General features: G+C 35.6%; 1 protein-coding gene across 8 annotated transcripts in view; it reads right to left on the reverse strand.

Moving 5' to 3' along the window:
- Positions 1-1,537: 1,537 nt before the first annotated feature.
- Positions 1,538-25,003, reverse strand: part of LOC140782091 (uncharacterized) — a 57,180-nt gene continuing 33,714 nt past the window's right edge. For 4 of the 8 annotated variants that reach the window (XM_073128467.1, XM_073128465.1, XM_073128464.1 and 1 more), the window contains 9 exons: positions 24,538-24,699; positions 24,365-24,452; positions 14,749-14,835; positions 9,073-9,139; positions 8,887-8,986; positions 2,466-2,582; positions 2,316-2,372; positions 2,035-2,192; positions 1,538-1,927 (listed from right to left, as the gene is read on the reverse strand). In XM_073128467.1, the coding sequence (XP_072984568.1) occupies positions 2,067-2,192; positions 2,316-2,372; positions 2,466-2,582; positions 8,887-8,986; positions 9,073-9,139; positions 14,749-14,835; positions 24,365-24,452; positions 24,538-24,699 (804 nt within the window). In that variant the 3' untranslated portion in view covers positions 1,538-1,927; positions 2,035-2,066. Of the gene's footprint in view, positions 1,928-2,034; positions 2,193-2,315; positions 2,373-2,465; positions 2,583-6,785; positions 6,882-8,886; positions 8,987-9,072; positions 9,140-14,748; positions 14,836-24,364; positions 24,453-24,537; positions 24,700-25,003 lie in introns of all 8 variants that reach the window. The other 4 variants (XR_012107784.1, XR_012107785.1, XM_073128468.1 and 1 more) reach the window with 4 other exon arrangements.

Here is a 25,003-nt window from a genome sequence, read left to right on the forward strand (position 1 = left end):
GACGTTTATTTCACCACCTTCTGACCTTTTGTTAGTATTTCTTAGATATCTTTAGATCTATATCTCCAATCATCGTACACTCATGGGAACAACCTATCAAAGTTTTGGGCCTTTTAGACGGTTAGATCGGTCAGGAGTGCCTTCCAAAATTATGGTTCAACATTTGATTAGAGCTAGGTCGTGTTGCAACCACAACCACTTGGAGGGTGATCATAACATATTCTTCAATACTTTAATATCTACTTTTTGTCACATCAAATATAATTATTATTCGTTATACTAGTATTAAACTAAATATTAAAAATAGCTTATACTAGTGTTAGCTCTCTTTATTAAATATAAAAATAGTTTTGACCTATTCCACTACTGAACACAATATATAATTTTGGAAAATAAGAAACTTGCCCAATTGCATGATTCACTACTAGGTTGGTAGATTTTTACTTGGCCAATTGCATTTTTGATCCTATAAGAAAACTGAATTGACTTTGTAAACAATTCTCTGCTCCCATCAAATGTTGTTGACGTTCCGAAATGGCTAGGGCCAATAACCCAAATGATGCTTGCATGGATTTTTAAAACTCTTGCATTATTCGCTATGACTCCAAGATTGAAGCTTGCATCGAACCCATCATTTGAATCAACTCAACAAACCCTAGAGTTGTGGGTAAAGCGTTTGTAGTCGAAGGGTTGTGGTGGATCACTTCATTGCCTTCCATGGCTGCTACTTTGACTTCCATTAAAGTGCCTTCATGTGTGTCGATGGATATGGATATGGTCATAGGCATGGCACTTCGAAGGAATGGTGGCTCTAAATACTAGTTATAATGTCCCTTGCTAAGATGGGTTAGATGGTGGATGGATGGTGGCAACAAATTAATGGATGGTGGTAATAGTAGATTTAAGATAATGAGAGGAAGAGGTGGGAGGGAGGGCCGAGCCTAATGATTGATTTGATAATAAATAAAAATCAATTTTATGGTCTAGGGAGGTGCTACAGGCGAGGAGGGAATGAAGTCGATGTCCTTGGAGAAGACGACAGCCTAGATTGAAAGTTCAATAGAGGAGAACAAGAGAGAGATGGTAGGGAAGGAGGCTAGAGGAAGAATATAGGAAAATTGTAACATCATGTGGCTATTCAAATTGCCAAAGTGGTTTGTCCTAAAGATGTCAAAGGAGGGTAAGAATAATGCGATTTAGTATAATAGTCAACGTTCGACCTTTTGTCCTAATTACCTTGTTGCTGTGACAGTTCAGTTGTATGTTACTCAAAAGATTAACTTAGACATGATTGTATATGGTTCAAACCTGAATGCGGAATGACAGGCCCAAACATAAGCTTCATTCTTTGCATGTAGCATAAATGTTCAGCTACTCTGAATTATTAATAATGATAGATTACGACGAGACACTAATAATAGATTCTTGACATCACATATCTAGACTACAAGTACATTGAAGAGTACAAAGTGGACTAGGTGCTCTAGCATCATGAGATCTGTAGGGAGAAAAAAGGAAAGTCAACCAGAAGTGAAAATACACAACGGTAATCAATAACTTGATTACATTTTAATTGGGGTCTGATCACCATTTCTTATAAACAACAAAAAAAAGGCGATAACTTGATTACCCTTACACACCATATTCCTAACGCTTGCTGTACTTGCAGCATCTGAACACACAGAAAATTGAAAGTTTGTGGAGCTGAATTTCTAAACTATGCATTTTTTGTAAATCTATTATCTGCTCACCTGGCGTGGAGAGAATGAGAGTATAAAGGAAACCCCCTGATGAATAAGAAATACAAATGACCCCGTTCTATTTTGATCATACCTTCCATATACAGGATATCCCCAAATATGCCCACATACAACAGGCACTACCACATGCTTTCGCCATCCTTGATCACCATGTTAGCTTCAGTTGCCTGTAAATTTGTGGAACTTAAAAACTTAAAATCATCGACTAACAGTGAACATTTCCTAAATTGCTAGAAACATGTGGGTCTCAAATCATCAAAACTGAGTTACCAACCTTCATTCAATGTAAACAGCAGTTCCTGCTCCTTACATCTTTGTTAATTTCTTATCAAGGAAATTTATCAATGACAGCAGATACTTGTCATCTAGATGCAAGCATGTCTTGGCAATATCCATGAATCTGGAGCACCTTAAAGATAGTCTGTCATTAACCTGTATGTGCATGAGATGATTTCTAAATCAATAAGTATGGTCAAGAGATGATTTCTAAATCACTAAGTGCAATAACTAAAGTCGTAACAGAGCGGACTCAATTTTAATTACAGCATGACTTACTTTAAATGACAGAAGTATGCAGTTGCAAGCTTCTAAAGCCAATTTCCCACGTGTAGCCTTGTTAAAGAATCAAGAAAAAAATCTTACATACTATATGATGAAATCTGTTCATTGAGATGTGCAACAACATGCTAGAGAGTAGAGACTAACCAGATGAGGTTCCTGTTCAATCACATCATCTAGGTTCTGGAGTGCAAGATTGGAGACAGATGTAAGCTCTTGAAGATAGGATAACTCTCCATAGTATAGTCGATCATTTCCAGCAACCTGCATAGATTAGAAAGACAAGGAGCTTTTCAAAAAGGACATTTTCTTAGAGTGCAATGATTAAATTGGGAAATCAAGGATTAATTGTACAATGCCAAGATAAAAATTACTATACGGTGATCTTAAAAGTTTCTTATAAAATTAATGAGATGCTTCAATTAACTACTATTGTATCGAGTACCAGTTCGTATGAATAAATCATTACTTGCTCAGTTTAAGTGAATGATAACAAGGGTTACAATTCTAGATCCTCACCACATATTCTCCATCTCAGTCATTGCAGCCGCAAGGAAAGGGTGAAGAAGACAACAGGGTTTATTTACTTATGATAACAGATCATAAAGAATATTAACAGAACCCAACTTGAGTGATAAAGGATCTGAGTCATCGAAGTTATCTTAAGGGATCCGAATTCAAGTGATAATGGATAGTAACTTATGATAATGGATTGCATCTACTATCCACTATCCTTTAAACCTTTCCATCTTCTTCACCCAATTCGATAGATTCTTGTGATATCCCTAAACCAAAAATAAAAAATAAAAAATTAGTGTGATATCTAGTGGCAGTTACTCCGTTTCGAGGATGAAGCTTATTTTAGCAATGGAGACATATTTGAGTTAGTTTTGGTCTTGTTCATGTTATGTAGACTTTAGCGAAAAGAGTAAATTCTTTTATGTTTGAAATCACAATATTAGATCTAAAGAAATTAGTTAAGCATGACAATAATTAAAGGTATGTTTCCTCAAAGAGATCATGTTATGAAAAAGTATATTTTTGAGTTAGTGACTAGATTAGTACTAATAATTTGATGCTTCTACCGGGTATGGGAACCATTGTTGCGACGTCTCCCAAACCCTCTCTACTAGGGCTCGGAGTTAAAGCCCATTACTGGAAAACCAGTTCTTTAGTAGCCTCAACTACTAGTTTAGGAGCGACCAAAGAAGTATCGGACATCCTATCCCCAAAGGGTGGCTCGCCAGCCCAATTTTAGTGAGCTAATCGATTTTATGTTCCATGGTTAATAATGATTACCTAAATGAGTGTCTTATTAATTTAGAACTTTATTGCTTTGACTTTAGTGTAATTTAGTAAATCTAATATGTTACAATCGCCCTTGAGGAAAATGTTTGTCGATCCAAGTTGCTATTCTGAACAGAACTAAACACAACTTTTGAAGGCAATAGGGATTGATTTAATTGTTGAAATGATCTGAGATTCAGATATTATCTATTTGAAAGTTAGGAATCCGACAAGACTAAAATCTCGTTGGTTGGGTATATAGATTAAAAGATATAGAGAAAATAATAACCAAAGATTAGAAGATGACAGAATGGACGTAATTGATGGCAAATGGTAGTATGGTTAGGGTTAGGGAATGAAAATGGATAATGGCTATGGAGGATAAGGATAGTACCTTAAACAAGACGAGGTAGGAAAAGAGAGCTTTGAAGTATGGTTGGCCGCTAGAGTCTGGAGGGAGAGACGACAGAGGATTAACCTCGATCGTAGTAGAAAGCTCAGGGTGGATACCGAGGGGGAGGAAGGAAGAGGGAGAAGATTAGCTCAAGCTTAGATGCAAAAAAAAGCTCCAATAATTAATAATCTCAAAGTGACTGCTATTCCACAAATTTAGAGGCTAGCTAATTGTCCAAAAACCATAAACAAACCCTAATACGAAACAACATAACTGACAGGCGTTCAAACGCCCCTTGACCACGTTTAAATGGTCAAAAACAATGCTCTGTATGTGCAAACACTGTGCAATCATTCAAACTTGATGTTCGAATACACCAACTAAAATTTCCTACTTTTATCCAAAACGAATACAAAAATTGATCCAATATGTCATATTTAATTATTTTTTATTTTTTGCATATAAAAATGCTAGCTTGTCATATATAATTATTTTTACAATATATAATTATTTTTATATAATTAGTTTTGGATAATTGGTTAGTCTCTAAATATGTAAAAAAACAGCCAACTTGGAATTATTAATTATCGAAACTTTACTTTGCATCTAGGCTTAAGCCAACTTCTCTCTCCTCCATCGCTCTCGAAATCTAACCCAAGCTTTCATCTATGGCCGAGGTTAATCCTCCGTCTTTTCTCCCTCCTCCCTCCAGTGACCAGCCATACTTGGAAGCTCCCTTCTCATATCTCATCTTGTTCAAAGCACTAACTATCCTCTATACCTATCATCATCTCCATAGCCCTAACCAAATAATCCACATCCATCCCGCCGCCTCCTGACTTTTCGTCATTGTTTCCTTCATAACTGTCAATCTATTAGCCCGATTGATGAGATTTCGATTGCGTTAGATTCCTAACTTCAAAAGGAACGACATATCCGAATTCTAAATCATTCCAACATTTGGATCGATCCTTCGCAAATTCCTTGTTGAGTTCTGTCCAGATTAACAAATCAGATAAACAATCATCTTCTTCGAGGGCGACCGTAACAAGTTGAGTATCAGAGTCAGCCTTCCTTGGCATGCATCCACAATGACGTCAACCACTAAATCCATGGCAGCTCATAGAAGAAAGGGAGACATCCACGTACACGGGAGAGGTATTCTACAACTCCCTTATCAGGCAACTATAACATATTCCTCCAATCTCCCTTCCTTAAACCCAAACCCCTACCACCCTCATTAGCCTCCACATCATCATCTTCACCAGCATCGCTCCACTCGATGATGTCGCAGCCGATTCCCGCAGACGCCACCGCTGACAGCCGATCGTCTTCTTCGGCCCTCCCACCCTCATCACGCTCTCCGACCTCCACCGCCTCACCATGATGCCCTACGGACTCCACCACTTTTGCTCCCTGCGGCCTCTACTGCCTGCACCACCCCCACTCTCACTAGTGCCTCCTGCGGCCTTCATCACAATCATTGTAGCTGCCATTGTTGTCAACACTGCTGCCAGTGCCGCAACCTCCTGCAGCTTTCACCACCGTCACCGCCACCTCTACTACTACCACTAGCGCCTCTATTACTGCCACTGCCACTGTCGTTGCTACCGCTACCATTGTTGCCGCCACTACTGCCATAGCCACCGTTGCTATCACAACTCCTTTCACCGCTGCTGTTTGCTACACCTGCCATCTGTCATCTACCACCGCCGCCTATTGCTACCATTGCTACTGCCCCTGCCACAGCCGCCTCTGTCACTGCTATCGCTGCCACTACTGCCATTATCGGACTGCTACCGCCTTTTAGTGGTTTGTGAAATTCGGTAACATCCATCCTATCTATAGTGTTATTTATTAATCTTTAAATAGCAACCGTCTTTCTTATAGAACCTATCAACTAGCAAAACACCGAAAATAAAACACTAGACTTTACACCCCGTTACCTGTGCCTGATCACCCATTGTAGGACGTATAGATTTTGTCCTTCGATTACCTTGCACCTTTGAAAAACATGATCCGATCTTTGTGGCCATGGATCACTTCTCTAAGATAGCTCATTTTATTCCTTCTACCAAGACCTCTTATGCTTCACATGTGGCAAAATTGTATTTTACCTATATAGTCAAATTATATGGTCTTTCAAAAACTATTGTATTCGACTGCGATATTCGCTTTATGAGCTATTTTTGAAAAACCTTATGGCATATGGTTAGCACAAAGTTAAAGTTCTCTATAACTTATCATCCCCAAACCGATGGTCAAACTGACATCTCAATCATAGTCTTGAAAATCTTTTGCGATGTCTTGTTAGTAATTATAACAGAAACTAGGATGTCATTCTTCCTATTACCCAATTTGCATATAATAACTCTATCAATATGTCTATAGGCATGAGCCCATTTGAAGTTGTTTGTGGTTTTAAAACATGTAAGCCTTTAGATCTGTTGCCCATGTCATCTGTTAAAGTCTCTGAGTTTGCCGAAATATTTGCACATCATTTTTATTTTTTCTATTAGATTGCTAAGCAAATTGAGGCAAGCAATCTTCAGTATAAAATACATGCCGACTTGTACAAGCGTGCCAAAGAGTTTAATGTAAAAGATCATGTCATGATTCATGTCAGACCCGAACCGTTCCCTTCAGAAGCTGTTCGAAAGTTGCACGCTCATATTGCATGACCATGCTAAGTTTTGAAACATGTAGGAACAAATGCTTATGTCATTGATATTCTCTCTGATTACGGCATTAGTTGTACTTTTAATATTAAGGATTTAGTGGCTTACCAATTGCCTCTAACATCTTCACGGAACCATATGCTATATCGGCTACTATTCCAGACATACCTGATATACTATCCACCACTTCTCCTTTTCGTCACACTACAAGAAAAAATAGATGCTATTTTAGATGATCAAATAATATTTACTGCAAAAGAAAGGGTTCACCATTTTCTTGTTCGCTAGCAAGGTTGACAAAATTCTGACTGTACGTCGATTATTCGTGAGGAGTTACAACAGCTTGACCTTGACATCTTATAATACTATCAGAGCCATTCACACCCACACTCGACTAAGTCGAGTTTCTTCCACCCCGGAGAATTTGTGTAGACACCACTATTTATCACGGTTACTCCCATAAGCATAAGAGGGCTTCACCCGTAGCCCTCTAGCTTATTACAGGTTGTGACTAGCCTTATAGGGCTATTTTCGTCTTTTTGTCTTTTACTTAACTTTGCCTATATAAAGACTTGTAATCCTCTTTTTATAGGCTAATGAACATTTTGAGAGTTTTTGCATATTGAGTGTTTGTTAGTAGATTCCAATGTCGGTATATTCCAACACCCTAGTTGGTGGATTCTCCGGGTTTTGTTATTTTTCCTATTTATTCTTCTCAAATCGACAATCGAGGAGTTTGTCCTGAATTATAAAGCGTATCTTACTTTAAACAAACCCAAGCCTCTATCATCTATTTTGATACTGTTCACTTTTGGTGCTTAACTAGTACAAATTACATTACAAATTTTACAACTAAATGAACATTTTAGTTTTCTCAAAGTTATTTGCCCCAATATAGAAAATGGGGTTTTTGCACTTTAATTACATTTATTTTTTTTAATTTTAATAATAAATTATACTGCCTACCGCATATGTAAATTGTGTGCATTTCATTATAATAAAATGTGCATCGACTATAGAAGCTATATATACTCAGTTTTATATGCTAAATCAAAAATCCAAATGCAATTAAATTCTAAAAGCCTTCATAAAAAATAGGAAAGGATTAGAACTGAATTGCATATCTCTTAATCCTTAAATACTTAATTAGCCTTTAAAACCTATCTTAACTTTTAAGGCATATAAGGTTAAAAGTTATTTTTTGGGCATGTCAAGGTTATCTATCGTGCTAACAACCCGCCAGCTTGGAATGGTACATGGCATGAGATGTCGGCTCAGCATAGCATGTGGCAATGATACATACCATGCCAAGCAAAGGTCAGCATGCCCCGTTCCTCTGGCACGACAATGCGACAACCCTTAGTACATCCAGAAACAGTACTACAACAACATCATAGAAGGAAAGACTGAAAGGTTGGATTATACTCCTACCACTGTAAGATAATGATGTTGGTCCCCTTCTTGCACTCGGTAAAATCTGTCTCCCTCTTTCTCTCGCAATCTCATGATGGTCCCCACTATTACTCCCTCTTTCAAAACCATTTGCCACCTCTCTCTCTCTCTATCATATGCCCCTATTGTATGAAATTACCAATCTTGCCGTCTGCACAACCTTCTAGGTGACCAGTTGGCAGGGCACAAGATGTGATAACTGATAACAAAACTTGCTTCTCTATGATCAATTATCTCAATGCCCCTCCTATTGAATAAATTTCTTATGCTTAAATTATTTTCTATAAGCATGAATTTAAGAAAAAAAAAATGAAAAGTCCATGAACACAAATACTTGATTTTATAAATCATAACGCGTTATATCTGTCAACTTCCCTAAATTGTCAAACATTAAAATAAAAAAGTTTGCAGGTCAAATATATATCTGAGACATTCACTTTAATAAAAGCCGACAACACTATTATTGGAAGCAAATAAAAGTTCTGCAGAAATACATAAGATAAACGGCGTATACTGCCCTCAACGTCCAACAATCTTTTTTAGCCACCACTTACACAAGCTATTTGCTACATTTGTTTTGAGATGATGAAATTATAGGAATCATTAGAGGAAAAAGATAAGAGTCTGTTCCTTATATTCTTTAGCTAGACTAAGAGGATAAATCATGTTTTTGCATTACATTCATTCCAGCCAACAGCTGCGGTAAAGAAAAGTAAATATCAACATATGCTACCATCATAATAAAGGAACATCGTACCGTTGTGCTTTGTGCATGGTAAGGAAGCTTGTGCTGAGAAAGGCTAGTAGTTAATTGAATGATTGCGCAGAGTATCCTCATCTTAATTGTAGATGATGTTCTACCAGGAGGTCCAGGACAATGGTCAGCTGGAAATCATGACAAAAGTGTAGAACATGACAAGATCTAGCGCTTTCCAATACTTACAACGAGGGGTAACTAAGAAGCAACAGCAACTTCCGCCCTTGGTATTCAACACCTTCCTCACATGCCCCTAGAGGAGAAAAAGACAAGATTGGCAAAACATGGAATCAAAATAATTGAGGAAAGGATTATGAATGCTAGATAGTTCTGCTAGTGTAATGGAAAGGTGGAAACCAAGCATTGAAGAAACAATTAGCTTGGAAATCATCTTAGGCGCTTCCATAAGAGCTAATTTTAGCAAGGAAAAGTTGTTATAAATAATCTTAAACAACGATGGCCGTGCCATGCCACCATCCGCATGGCACGTGCCGATCGGCATGGGGCATGCTAAGCATCGTGCCACTCGCATGCATTTATAATATTTTTAATAAACTTTTTAAAATATTTAAAAATATTTTTAGGTCTTTAATATGTCAATCTTCGATTTTTTATTTAAATATATGTATTAAAAATTTAAACCTACATTATAATGCTTTATCTTAGATTATTTTTGTAAATGACCTATTTTAGAAAAAAACTGGAGGTTATTTGTATTCCTCAAAAACCCTCGCCCACATCATCATTCAATCTTTCTTGACTTACTATTGACCAAACTATCTGAGCACTAGGTCTAATGTGAGTAGAATCAAAGGTAAATCTTTGCCTGCTAGGCAAGAGAATAGCAAATTATAAATTCTATCTCAGTAGGACATATATTTCTATTACGAAGAAATTAATAAATAAATTAATAAATGAAAATGAACTAGCTAATGGTAGAGTTACCATTATCCTTAAAGATAAAATAATAATAAAATATAAATATTATTCAACACATACTATGATTGAAGACATTCATTAAAAATAATATTAATAATTGAACACTCTATAATATAATTAAATACTCCATAATATAATTAATATCTAGTTAAATGTAAAATGACGAGGAGGATCAACGACTTCATTTGTCGGCACAAGAATAACATTAAAATGTTACATTAAATACTGACGATATTCTTCAAAATTTATTTACTGAGTATTTTAACGTCTCATATAGTTTTCATACAAATAGAAATCGTGCACGTGCAACCCCTCCCCTCTCCCTCTCCGGCACGCGACGAGGCGTAGAGATCTCATCTAATCTGAATCGGATTAGATTTGATCTTCTTTTAATCTATAAATTAAAACCCTAACCCGTCTCTCTCTGCTTAACCATCTCAGCCCTCTTCTCTCTCTTCTTTTTCCCCTCCGTTTTCTTATTTGCTCTCGCCGTCGGAGTCGTCGCTGTGGAATCGGATCGCTGGAGCGCTGCTCGAGCAATCAAAGACCACCATACGACTCGTTGGTAAGCCCTCTCCCACACATTAATTTTAATTAAAGTTAATAGGGTAAATTGAAAATACCTATTTTGGAATTTCGGCTTCACCGGCGAATTAGGCCGGCCGGCGGCTTCGAGTCGCAGTCGCTCCGTCTGGAAGCATCTTATTGTTGACCTCGTGCCGTGGGCGTTCACCGCTGGAGTCTTCGTGGCTCCGGTCGCCATCGGTCATGGGATTGACCATCGTTCGCAGGTTCTCCTCCGCGAGGACAGCGGCACCGTGTGGGTGTTGGGGAGCTAAGGGTGCGGCCGGCGAACCGTCGCCGCAGTGGCCGTCGGCGTCTTCTTCTTTCTCTTTTCCTTTCTCTCTTTTCCTTTCTCTCTTTCTCTCTCTCTCTCTCTCTCTCTCTCTCTCTCTCTCTCTCTCTCTCTCTCTCTCTCTCTCTCTCTTCGGCTTAGAGAAGACAGACTCGGGCAACCGAGTCTGGTCTTCTCCCCTTTTATTTTTGGATTCGGGTCGCGTTGGATCCGAATCCAAGGAACCCGACCCGGTTCCATTAGTTAATTGGATTGGCCCTTGGGCCCAATCCATTTAGGTGTTAGTTGGGTGGGCTGCGGGCTAACTGTAGCCCAACCCAACTGAATTGGGCTTATTTTGGCCCAAATTAATAATTATTGAGTTAAATTGTAGAAAATTTTTAATATTTTTTATTAAAAATGTTATTGTTATTTATTATTAAAGGTGGTGATTTTTAGCACGTGAGCTAGGGATTTGAGATTCAGTTGTCTTGCCTAGACTCAGATGAGTGGATTCACTCACATATTTATTTTATTATATTTTGTACCTGTCAGACCATGTTAAATTTTCTATGTGCAAATTATTTATTTCACCTTTACGTGTAAAAATTTAATTGTTACAATTTCTGTGTGCAAATCTATTTATTTCATTTGTATGTACGAAAATTTAATTGTTTTATTTTTGTGTGCATTTAATCATTATATTCAGTGCATCACCAAACTTCGTTTAAATATTAAAAATTGTGAAAAAAAAATAACTACTGTTGGTACGACTTAGAGAACAGTCCTGGTATAAATCGTTTGCGATTTTCCGTGGTGACTCAAGTCTATTTGAAAGTCCAGGGGAAAGTTTTAAATCAGATACTTGATACCAATGCACATCACATAGATGAAGGGCATGTACTTGTATACTTCCTTCAAGAATAAGATTGTTTTAGAATATTGAGAACTAAAATAATTCCTCTAAGATCCTTGGGTACTACTGTTGAGGAAATTTGTGAAGTAAAGAGGAAACAAATAAAAGTTTGGATTGGAAAAGCAAGATGCTTGTAGCTATCTTTAGGATAGTAATTTTCTCACTGAGGTATAGATGGACTATTGATAATTCTATCTAATGTCTTGACTATTAAGTTTCTAAGGATTGTACTTTCAAGGAATTTGAGGATCAATCACCAATGCTAAACATCAAAAATAAAGATTGAAATCAATAATCTTGTTTGAAAGAAGGAAGACAAAAGAGTTGGATTGATTGATATTTAAGATGCTACTCTACCCCTTTATTTGAAGAGTTTTAGAGATATATTTGTTAAGAATAAACTAATTTTCATGACGGGACACATCCCATATGAAATATTACCTTTTAGACCAATTAGAGACATTTTTCAAAGAGAAAAAACATTTCTAGGAGTGTTGACCGAAACCACATTTAAACGCTCGCTTAAGATTGTTTGAACTCTCTTTGAAGGATTGACCAAACTTTGCTCTCGATCCAAACCGTTCAAATGCCCAAAAAAACATTTGAACAATCCTTTGTTCTCTTTTTCTTTCTTTCTATACATACATACATATATATATATATATATGTATATATATATACACACATTATTTTGCCCATTCATGGAGCTTTTTGAAATGGAGGCTCTCCAAAGAGCTTTAGAATGGAGTAGCAAGAGCACATCTCCTTATAATGCAATCTTACCACTCTTCACTCGAAAATGATGTGGGACTAAACCAAATAATTCATAATTTCCCTCCAAGAGGAGCTTAGCAAAAATCTAGAGGGGAACTTGAATTTCACCAACTATCATTTAAATACTTACCTTCTATGCAGGCTTTGTTTTATATTACTTAAGAAAATAGCCTACAACTATTACCTTATAGACCACTATATTCACTCATGGAAGGAAATTTAGGAATACAAATTGATTGATTGATAACAAAATCTTTTGCCTTCATTGGATCAAAGGATTTCTCTAGCAATCAAATTCAATTATGGCCATGCCAGTTCGATATGAGTGCGTGTTGACCCATGCTGATGTGGAGCCCTTCTATGTTTTTATTTTGTTTTAATTTTTATCATAAGCAACTTTAGTAATTAACACAACATTCTCGTATTATTCTTGTATTGGTAAATGAAGTCTTTAATCCTTCCCATTATTCTATGTTCAATCAGATATTATTTTTAATTAGTAAATTATTATCAATTAATATTATGTGTTCAATTATATTATAGAGTGTTCAATTATTGATATTAGTTTTAAAAAATGTATTAATCATATTATGTGTTGAACAATATGTATATTTGACTATTGCTACACCTTTAATAAAATATGTTATTTACAAAAATAATCTAAAGATAAAAGACTATACTATAGGTCTTAATATATTCAAACTAAAAACTAAAAATTAACGTGCCAAAGACCCAAAAACATCTTGAGGGAACGCCAGGGCGTGTTGTGCCGATGGTGGCATAGCATGACACATGCTTTCAGCACAACCATCAGTGATTGAAATAGTCTTCAATGATTTTCTATGGATTCTTATGTAAGAGTTCAAAATCTAGATAAGATTATGAATGTGAAGAATGCTTAGCATCAAGATTCATGTATTCATGAAATGTTGAATCACTTGGGGACATCCTTTACATATATCTTCTCATTTTGTTTATGTAAGATCAACAATTTGAGAGATTATAGCCATTCATTTATCATAGTCAATCGCCCACAAAACTATACATTTATAGCAGTCTAGGCTGGTTTCTAGTCATTTTACTGTTTCTATTAAATCAGAATATTTTTTTCATTTTTTGTATCTATTTGATTCCATTTATCGGCATAGTCAATCACGCAATTATAATATCCCATGTCACATCAATAGCATGACATACAGCCAGTGTTTTGAAAAGTGAAAAGGCAGCCGTCAGCAGTCACAAACAGTAAAGGCAGCCCCTGATATGCAGGTGGGCCACCTTGGTGGGCTTGGTTTCCCTCCTCAACGCTTAGCGGGCTGGGCCGCCTCTTTGGGAAGTGGATCTGGCCGAATAGTGAGTCTCGTCGGCCTCAAGAGTTAGTCAATATTTCGAGCCCTAATCCTTCATTCCTCTTAATCTTTCACTCTCTGTCACTCTCTCAGCTTTACGGTAGCGAGCAACACATAGCAAATGGTGGGGTCAAAGTAGCCTCTCTCTCACTCACTTTCACCACTTTTTGCATCTATTTGCATCCATTTATCACCATAATCAATCTAAACATTTATAGCAGCACTAGGCAGGTTCCTAGTCATTTTCCTTTTTATAATAAATCAGAATACTTCTCATTTTTTGCTCTAGGCAGCGCACCCCAACTACTCCCCCTTCTCTCTTCCAATGATCCATCGACATAGATGTATTGCCCCGCCCCTGCTTGACCCAGCCGCCTGATTTGCCACACAGATGCCTTGAAATTGGGTTAACTGTTGTACTCCACTTCTCAGAGTTAAACTCTTACAAAAATTACATCATGTGTTGATTTCACCCATGGAATGCAATTTCGGTCAATTTCGATCCACCACCGAAATTGATCGAGATCTGCAATAACCGATTCCGATTCAACCACGAAACCAATGAAACTTTCACCAATGATTCTTGCACCAAGAATGGATCGATGACTTATTGATAAGCAGCAAGCAATGGAATAGCACAATTGTAAACCCATCTTTGAGAATCAAACTACCAAAAATGCACACCCATTTCTCTGATTGTCAGAGTCCAATATTCAATAGATTCCGTTAGAGCTTATACACCCATTTCTCTGATTATCAGAGTCCAATATTCAATAGATTCCCTTAAAAGCTTATTTGACCTCTGCTACACAATGTGTACTTGGGGCATGAACATTGATGCTAACACCATCCTAAACTCTGAAAGGGTTTATTCTCTAGTCTAATTCTAGCATGTAACAAAAGATGCATCGGGATTGAGTTAAATCACTTGGCATAAAAGAAAATGATATAAAAAAAAATCAAAAGAGAACTAAAATGCTCACAATTAGGAAATAAAGATTTAAGCTCACGAAGATTATTTTGAAGTCAACAAAAGAAATAAATATTACTTGGCTGACTAGGTATCATAACCAGTAGACTGCAAAGGTTACACACTAGTGATGGAACTTGTTCATCGCCAGTAGAACTTCTCGAACCTAAAAAAACAGAAATCTTGCTGGGAGTTAGAAAAAGTAATCAATAGACTAGAGCCTGATAATCATAAGCAAATCCTTTGCAATAAAGAAGTGAGTTATTATTCAATTAAATAATTTTATTATTATTTGTTTCAAAGTTCAATATATTTAATTTCTTATAAAATGTATTCAATAATAAATTTCAGATAGAGAAATATAGATTGAGAGCTAATCAATTTAGTACTACTAAAGTTGCTGCAGCTATATCTCATAACAATCCAACTAAATGGTGGTCCATTTATGGATGGAATGAGGCATTAAATTTGACACCAATAATAAAAGAGATCTTAAGTCAAACTGTATCTTCATTAGTGTAAAAGAAATTGGAATATATTTTTCTTAATTCACACCAAAACACGTAATCATTTGACAATAGAAAGATTACAGAAATTAGTGTTTTGCCATTATAATATGAGATTGAAGGAGAGAAATTTAAAAAGAAAAACATAAAATGATTAGTTAATTGATTTAAATTATGTTTTTGATGAAGATGACCCCCTGACTCTACGGATCAGAGAAGTGAAATATAAATTATTAGATGATAGAATAGTTAGATGAGGCATTGGGGGAGACCACGACTAGAGTAGAGGCTGCTACAAGTCGTTAGGTAGCGAGAAATAGTAATAGCTACTAGTGCCAGTGATAATCCTGATGATCCCGATGATAAACCTGATGGTGAGATCGTCCCTTCCACATTTGCTAAGGGAAAAGCATAGGGATTGAAGACAGAGAAACTGAGGATGTTTATACACATCAGCAACGTCGTATCAGGATATTGCTTTCTATGACTATGATTTATTAAGTATTCATTGTTTGAAATCATTACATGACCCATATAATGGTTATTATTCTCCTCAGTATCCTCAGACACAAGATCCACATATTGATTATTATTCACCTAAGAGACAACAAGATCCATTTCATATGAATGATATGATGCAATCACTCTTTGAAGTACCAGGCCCTACACATCATTACTTACAAATTTATGATGATTATAATGAAGACGACCACAGGAATTTACGAGAGCCAGCTCGGTATTCATCGAAGTTTTAACTTTTTGAGTAAGTTAGTACTTTTATTTAATTTGTAGGGCTCATATGTGAATAATTATTTTTTTTATTTTTTTTGGTCATGTTTCCTATATTTTTAAAAAATTTCCTGCATTTTAAAATAATATTTAGAATTTTTTGTAATTAAAAAGAATCCAATCCGATCCAACGGCCAATCCGGTCGATATGTATCGTTTTTCCGAAAGGCCGATCCCGATTTTTCGAACCTTGATTTATACAATTGCAAAGAGCAATATGTGTTATGAACCAGTCAATAAATAATAAACAAAGATGCAACTGCCCCAAGCCTCCAACTAAATGAAATATGAAGAATGCAAAGGTTGAGATTAAAGAACATATATTTCAACACATTGTAAATTTCGGTTCATGGGAATAACCAAAAATAGATGCACACTTCCATAGCTCAAATGAATTAAAATAAAGGGTAACTCGTTGCTGTTGACCACCTTGAAAGAGAGATAAGCAAAGAAAGGACATGGACATCAATAGAAAGAAGGTTTGCAAAGCTCAGCAACCAAGATATGTTAATATTGGTGTCGGACAACTCCAAAGGCTGGCTAGATCTGATTTACGAGTTCAGATCAGGTTTGGAGCAAAGAGAAAAGGAAAGACAGAAGAGAAAAAGAAAGGAGAAGACGAAAAAATGAGTTCTAGAAATCATATATTTATTTTGAAGTTTCTTTTCCTTAAAAAGTATATTTTAGGAAGGGAAAAAAATGCGCCACTCAGGGCCTCACTACAATCACAGGGTAGATATTTCTCGACCTCAAAGTATATTCAAATTATCAAAAAGATAATATTATATGTGCATCCTTATTTAAGGTTGCTACTTGCTTACTAAAGTTTTTTTCTATCAGTATTTATTTTTTTTCATGTCTAAATATGAATTTATGATCATGTGTACTCTTCGGGTTTATGGTCTTACCTGCATTAATTTGCAAATATAATATATCATGGAGAAGACTTACATGATTGCGAAGACTATTATGAACAGATCAATTCAGGAACAAACAAAGATGCAATTGCTCCAATTAAATGCAACAAAAAAGATGAACGCAATGGTTGATATTAAAGAAAATACAATTTAGCAATTACTGTAAAATTTATGTTGGATTCAAAAAGCACAGTACACAATTCCATATGCCCCTTAAGCAAGGAAATAGAGAATGGATCAGGAAACAAAGGAAATAAATCTAAATAAAAATAAGTTCTTGACATTGATACTGTTGTTTCAATTGGAAGGCTGATGTGGGCATCATCTTCAATTTGACTAAAATAGAATTACTCGAGTCCAATTTTGGTCTAATTGTTGATTTTTAATTCAAATAATCAATTGGATTAGTCAATTGACAGATATGGCAGCATATATGCGGGGGATGTCCATATTGAGTTATTACCTAAATTGGGTTAGTCAATTTAGGTAGGCTTAATCAATTAGGATCCTATTAGGAAATGAATTCCTATTAGAATCTCAATTGATAGTTATGGTAAGCTTATATGTGGGGGATGTCCACTTGATTTATTACATAAATTGAGTCAATCAATTTAGGTAAGATGATCAATTAGAGTCCTATTAGGAAATAAGTTTCTATTAGAATCAGCTAGAATTAAAATTGTTAACCTATTTAAGGATTATTGCATGAGAAACAAGGACAAGTTGGAATAAGAATTATTTGAAATCTCTCATTTTCTCTCCTACGGTCTTCTTCTCTCTCTCTCTCTTTCTTTCTCTCCCTTTCTCCTACTCTGTCTTAAGATTCTTCTCTAATCTCTTCTACTTCCTCTCTAAACCTCTCTTCTTCTTCAATCTCTACTTTTTTTGTTGGTTACTATTGCTGTCCAAAAGATTCCAGTAGTGAAAAAGAATCTTTGGGTGCCCGGACGTGAAGAGAAGGACTTGGTTTCAAAGTAAAAGTACTACTATTCCATTTATTGGTAAACCTAAACTCTAAATTCTTTCCTTACACCATATTTTAGGCATTTCTACTATCAACGTACTTATTTGAGAGTTGAGGAAGCTACTGCCTTACCTGAGTAGTTTTCTCTCATTCTATCTAGTAGTGATCATTTTAATCAATTAACTTCTTATCAGTTATTGGCTTATTGCTTATTATATTTTACTTTAGTTACTTGTTTGGGTCGATTGTTCTCCAAAACATTGCATTCATACTAGATTTGCATCAATTGGTATCAGAGTAAGTTTTCTTTTTCTTGGGTTTGCTTGCATATAGATATAGTTTAGCATCTTTTCTAAAAAATAAAAAAAGGTTCTTTACTATCTAGCTTATTTTGGAATCATGTCAAATGCAAATTTTAACACAACTGATATTAGAGAAGATGTCACACAATTACAACATCAAATTCTACAACTACAACAAGGAATGGATCAAATTTTACAACACTTAGGTAATATCCAAGTCAATCCACAACCAGAGAATATTCCTAAAACATCTAGACAAGGCAACACTTCTGTCCAAGATATAAGGAGTGATGATGATAGGAATTATTATGCACATCATATTAGACATAGGTCTGTTGATAAGTGGGATCAGGGAATTAAGATTGATGTTAGCGAATTTGAAGGGCGATTATTACCTGATGAATTTTTGGATTGGATCGACCATATAGACCAATTTTTTGAATGGAAAGAAATCCCAGAAGACAAAAAGGTAAAATTTGTTAGCCTCAAATTGAAAGGTCATGCGTCAATTTGGTGGAAACAAATCCAAAATGATCGAATCAGAAAAGGAAAAGATAAAATCAATTCCTAGACCCATATGAAAGAAAAGTTTAAGGGAAGTTTTTACCTATTGATTATACACAAACACTTTTCCAAAAACTTCAAAATTTGCGACAAGGATCCAAAACTGTACAAGAATACACTGAAGAATTTTATTCTTTACTTGCACGAACTGAACTACAAGAAAGTGAAGAGCAAAAGGTTGCCCGTTACACTAATGGGTTGCAACCTCAAATCCAAGATGAATTAACCATGTGTGATACCTTGCGCCTTGACATAGCCTATAGCAAAGCCACAAAGGCTGAAGCTAAACTTAGAAGACAAGGGTTTCGTAGAATTGATTCAGATAAAGGTACCACTAGGATGCAAGTTGTCGGGAAGGAACCACCAAAATTAACACAAACAGTCCTTCCTCAATCCAATTCTGATGTATTTGCTAAGAGTAAAGGTATATTAGGACCTACACCTTTAACTTGTCTCAAATGTAGGCAACCTGGTCATCGTTCATCTGATTGTCCTCTAAGAAAGATCACACACCAATCTAATTTGATTAAACAAGAAGATGAGTTAATTAATGATGAAGGTCAAAATGAACATGAGAATGAATTAGAAGATAACATCTCTAAAGATGAAGCAATTGGTGATACTAAAGGCCAATTACTTGTCATGCATCATGTAATGCTAACGCCAAGGGCTCCACATGAGGATGCGTGGCTCAGGCGAAGTCTCTTTCGCACTACTTGCACATGATTGAATCACCCGTAGTGTATGCTTTGATGAGTAAAGAGATTAAAGAAACATCTGACATCCCTCTTAAAATCCAACCACTACTCTCTGAATTTTCAGATCTCACACCTGATGAACTTCCTAATGGCCTGCCCCCATTACATGAAATTCAACACCGCATAGACTTAATTCTTGGAGCTAGTCTCCCTCACTTACCTTACTACCGAATGAGTCCTTTTGAACATGAAGAGTTGTATAGGCAAGTTAGTGATCTTTTAAAAGAAAGGGTACATTAAGGAAAGTTTGAGTCCAGTTGCTGTACCTGCACTTTTGACACCAAAGAAAGATGGCTCTTGGAGAATGTGTATTGATAGTCGTGCCATCAACAAAATTACGATTAAATATAGGTTTCCGATCCCTAGACTTGATGATATGTTGGACATGTTGAGTGGTGCAAAAGTCTTCTCTAAAATAGACCTTAGGAGTGGCTATCATCAAATACGAGTACGTCCCGGAGACGAATGGAAAACTGCTTTTAAGACTAAAGAAGGATTATATGAATGGCTTGTCATGCCCTTTGGATTGTCAAATGCTCCAAGTACATTTATGCGTACATGAATCATGTTCTTCGTCCATTCATTGGTAAATTCGTTGTAGTGTATTTTGATGACATTCTTATATATAGCATTTGTCCTAAAACACATTTAAGCCATCTTAGGAAAGTGCTTGAAACATTGCGTGAACATCAATTGTATATCAACCTTAAGAAATGTACCTTCCTAACTGATAGTTTGATCTTCCTTGGCTATATTGTGCCAGCTGAAGGAATAAAAGTTGATCCTGATAAAGTAGAAGCCATAAAGAGTTGGCCAACACCTAGGACGATTAGTGACATACGAAGTTTTCATGGGCTAGCTTCATTTTATCAACGATTCATTCGCAATTTCAGTTCTATAATAGCTCCAATTACTAATTGTCTTAAGGCAGGAAAGTTTCAATGGAATCCAGTAGCCGAGGAAAGTTTTGAACTTGTGAAGAATAAGATGATTAGTGCTCCAGTGCTAGCTCTTCCTAATTTTGATAAAGTATTTGAGGTTGATTGTGATGCTTCTCACATAGGTATTGGTGCAGTCCTTAGTCAAGAGGGACGTCCTGTCGCATACTTCAGTGAGAAACTAAATGATACACGTTCTCGTTACTCTACATATGACCTAGAGTTTTATGCAATTGTTCAGGCATTGAAACATTGGAGACATTATCTGATTCAAAGAGAATTTATTCTAAATTCAGACCATGAAGCATTACGATACTTAAATTCACAAAAAAACATTTGTAAGCGACATGCTAAGTGGTCATCATTTTTACAAGAATATACTTTTCATCTGAGACATAAAGCGGGAGTGAGCAATCAAGTAGCTGATGCCTTGAGTAGGAGATCAAATTTACTTGTTACTATGTCAATACAAGTTGTAGGCATTGAATCAATTAAAGGTCAGTATAGTGATGATCCATACTTTGGACCTATCCTACAGTCATGCCAAGAAAATGGTATTGATTCAACATCAGATTTTCTACTGCATGAGGGATATTTATTTCGTGGGACACAACTATGTATTCCTGTTGGTTCTCTAAGAGAAAGTTTAATTCATGATTTGCATAGTAGTGGACTAGGTGGACATTTTGGTCAGCATAAAACCCTTTCTTTAGCACAAGAGCGATATTTCTGGCCTAAGATGCGTAGTGATGTTGAGAGGTATGTGAAAAACTGTCGTATATGTCAATCTTTTAAGGGTCATACACAGAACACTGGATTATACACCCCTTTACCTATTCCTACTATGCCATGGGAAGATATTACCATGGATTTCATACTAGGGTTACCTCGCACTACACGTAAAGTTGATTCAGTCCTTGTAGTTGTTGACAAATTCACTAAAATGGCACATTTCATTGCATGTCAAAAATCATTTGATGCATCTCATATAGCAAATTTATTTTTCGAAGAAGTAGTTCGTCTACATGGTTTTCCAAAATCATTTACTTCAGATAGGGATATAAAATTTTTGAGTAATTTTTGGAGAACTTTATGGTCTAAACTAGGCACAAAATTACAATATAGTAGTGCATATCATCCTCAAACAAATGGTCAAACTGAAATAGTTAATTGATCATTGGGTAACCTATTGAGGTGTTTAGCTGGAGAGTATATATGGCCATCCTATTTTCTCACTACCTTGATAGAACCCCAATACCATATAATGGAAGAAATAGTGCTGATGCTGAAACCTATGTTCAAAGAATTCACCAAATGCACCAAGAGATTCTTGTATATTATTTTTTGTATAGGCATATAATTTATGTTTAATTAAATAAGAGTAGGTATTACAAAATAATTATTAACAATATTATTTTTATAATTATATTTTTATTAAATCATATATATATAGTAGTTGTTGGCTATTTACATTATTATGTACTTACTATTTATTCTATAATTAGCAAACTAGGATTTTTAGTAAATAAATATAAATTATGGTAATAGAATATTAATATTATCACAATTAAATTTATCCTATGAATCTAATTAATTTTAAGCCTAATAAAATATTATATTTTACTTAAACAAATAAACGACTAACTTTATGTTACCTAAACATTTTCAAATCCCAAACCTATTATGTGAGACCTCGTGGACCCTGTTAACGATGGGTTGACTCTCAGTTGGCGGATATAAGAGATACGTGTTGTGTATCTTCTGATTAGACAATGAGTAGTTTTATCCTCTAGACGTCTTCCTCAAATTAAATTATATTATATATTATGTATATGCATGTTTTGGCCTCCAGTATGATTATATGACTTTATCAAGAGATGATTATAGTCGAGAATATTTTTATCATGCATGTAATTAGACTAATCTTGGATATAAGTATGATGATGATAAATAGAGATGATTAGAGATGACTATACTGTTATAATTTTATATCCAGTTAATCTATAGCATGAGTATGCATGTGATAGATTAGCATGGATATGCATGTGTTGACTACAAGGTTAAAGACTACATTGCATCATTTTTCTCTTAATTCATGTTCCACTTAAATTCCTATTATGCATTTTTCTCTTAATTCCTATTATGCATTGACTTGTTATCGTGATATATGCATATGATCTGTCATTTAGAAAAAAAGCATAAAATGTGATTGATAGGATAGTTAATAGAAAGTGTGAGGATACTCGAGTGGGCGCGAGGGTTAGGATGCACTTGGTGGATAATTGATCGCTCGATATAGTTGCGATCCTATGGCCTTACGTCCGAGGTCGTTAGTCTGTGTGCGCAGCAGACATTCGGACACATGCCATTCGCTAGAAAATATGTGGCGAGTTATCCTCACGTGTTTCTATCAGCTAGAAGGGTGCCCGGTCTAGATGGATGTTGATACCCTTAATGGATGGCAGGATATGGTTATGATTGAGATACTCCTTGCGGATGGCAGAGTATGCTCTGAGCCTTCGGGCATGATATTGAGACCGGGTACTAGGTGTTGACTATGCACAGTAGTCTAGTATGATGATGACATTCAGAAATTACATTGATAATTGAGATGTTGAGAAATATATATGATTTTATTATCATCTGATATACCTGATTATCGAGTAGTCAATATATATCATATGCGGTTGCATTTAATATCATCGCATGCATCATATGTGTCATATTTAAAAGAGAGTTATAATGATGATGTGATATGAATATATTCTTTATATATTGTCGAAAATTATATATGTGATCAGTTATGACATGATATCTACATTTCATTTATGTATTATTAAGTATACATTCATATACTCATTCATGACATAATACTCCTATGTGATTCATATACTCACATGCTAATTCAGGGTAAAGTCTATTCACTAAATATTTTGCTCATACTCTGTTTATTTCTTTTATAACCCCCTTAAATATGTGGTGCGTAATAGCAACTTGAGGTATCATAAGAAGATATTTCTAGAATGATGAGATGAACTATAAATGCGAGACAGTTTAGATGATAATTTGTATAGAAATTGAGTTATATCGTTGTTTATTATATTTGTACTTTATTGTACTAGACGATGACCTATATAATACAGGTCGAATTTTATTATACTCATGTGTTAGTGGTTATAAGTTGTATATTGATAGTTTGTCGTAGCATGTGTGAGCCCTGCCAAATTAAATAGTGGTATAGTGTATATTATTATGGACTTGGATATTCATATATAAGCAGGTTTATCTAATTGATAATATGATTTATTTGATGATGGATTATATGAGCATGAATATGTTAGCCGGTTTTATTTGATGATATCATAATAATATGGGCACAGGAGTGTATCTATATGTGATGGGCCCCGCCCGACCTGTCGTGTATGCCGCACGTGCCGTGTGGGCGCGTGACCGTGCACGTGCCCATTCTTGTAGTTGCTAGGTAATAGTTGCTAGGTGAAGGATTTTAAAACCTCTAAGTCAAGATTTATATATGGAAAATTCACAATAGAAAATAACTATGGTTATCAATTATCACAAATTAAGCACCAAGTATTCTCCTACAACACTATTTTAGACTCTGCCATGCTGAAACTAATTTAAACCCTTGGAAATTATTGCACCACAAGAAGCACATCAATGATCATGAAGCACATCATTGCAATATACAAAATCCTATATAAGAGATCTTAAATATTATGGTTTCATCTTCTAGTATCTAGCAAGCTCATAATATTGGACTTCTAATTTGAGACAGTAGCTGGAGTTTTAGTAGGACTGAAAGAGTTAGGAAGCAAGAACATTCTTGTAGTTCTCAGTCTTGTACACATACTGGGTGGACCACCTAATATCTACTAATGCAAGACTCTTCTGTATTACAGATTTTGCATTGAACAGTTGTAAAGCAGTAAATCGAACCTGTTGCCATGTCTAAACATTCAAAGCAACTGATAGCATAATTGAGAAGTCCTTCAGCATGAATCACTAAGCCACCGTGCAAAGCCACCTGCGAACAATTAAGGGAAGAAAAAAGGTAAAAGAAAAGCAACAAAAGAAACATGAAAGTTGATCAGCTAACACAGAAAAAGTACCTCTGCAGTTTCAATATAAAGATTCAAACGCCTTAGGCTGTTCGAAACAGAAGGTATTGTAATCTCATTGAATGCCATGCATGATTTGAGGAAACTTGGAAACTTATTTGTGTCCTTCATTGAACTAACTGCTAGATTATTCACCAAATGAACCAATGTATCCTGCAAAATGAACTTTTATAAGATTAATTTGATACATGAAATAAAAAGGCAGAAAGCATCTTCCAAACAATCAATGCTAATCAGAATAATAATGAAGTCCAAACCGATGCCTCTACTATTAAATGGTTTTTACCGGGAAACACTAGTGCTTATTATTGCAACATATACTATCAAGAATTGAAACATAAGGATCTAAAGGAGATTAACATCCTTGTACAAGAAACCACCATCATAGAATCATTCGATTGTATAAAAGGTTAGCAGAACTGACTCAAGATACATAGCTTAGATTCACCTGTTCTGC

Source organism: Typha latifolia, chromosome 2, assembly GCF_019914945.1.
Source record: "Typha latifolia isolate L0001 chromosome 2, TyphaL0001v2, whole genome shotgun sequence".
Taxonomy (NCBI): domain Eukaryota; kingdom Viridiplantae; phylum Streptophyta; class Magnoliopsida; order Poales; family Typhaceae; genus Typha; species Typha latifolia.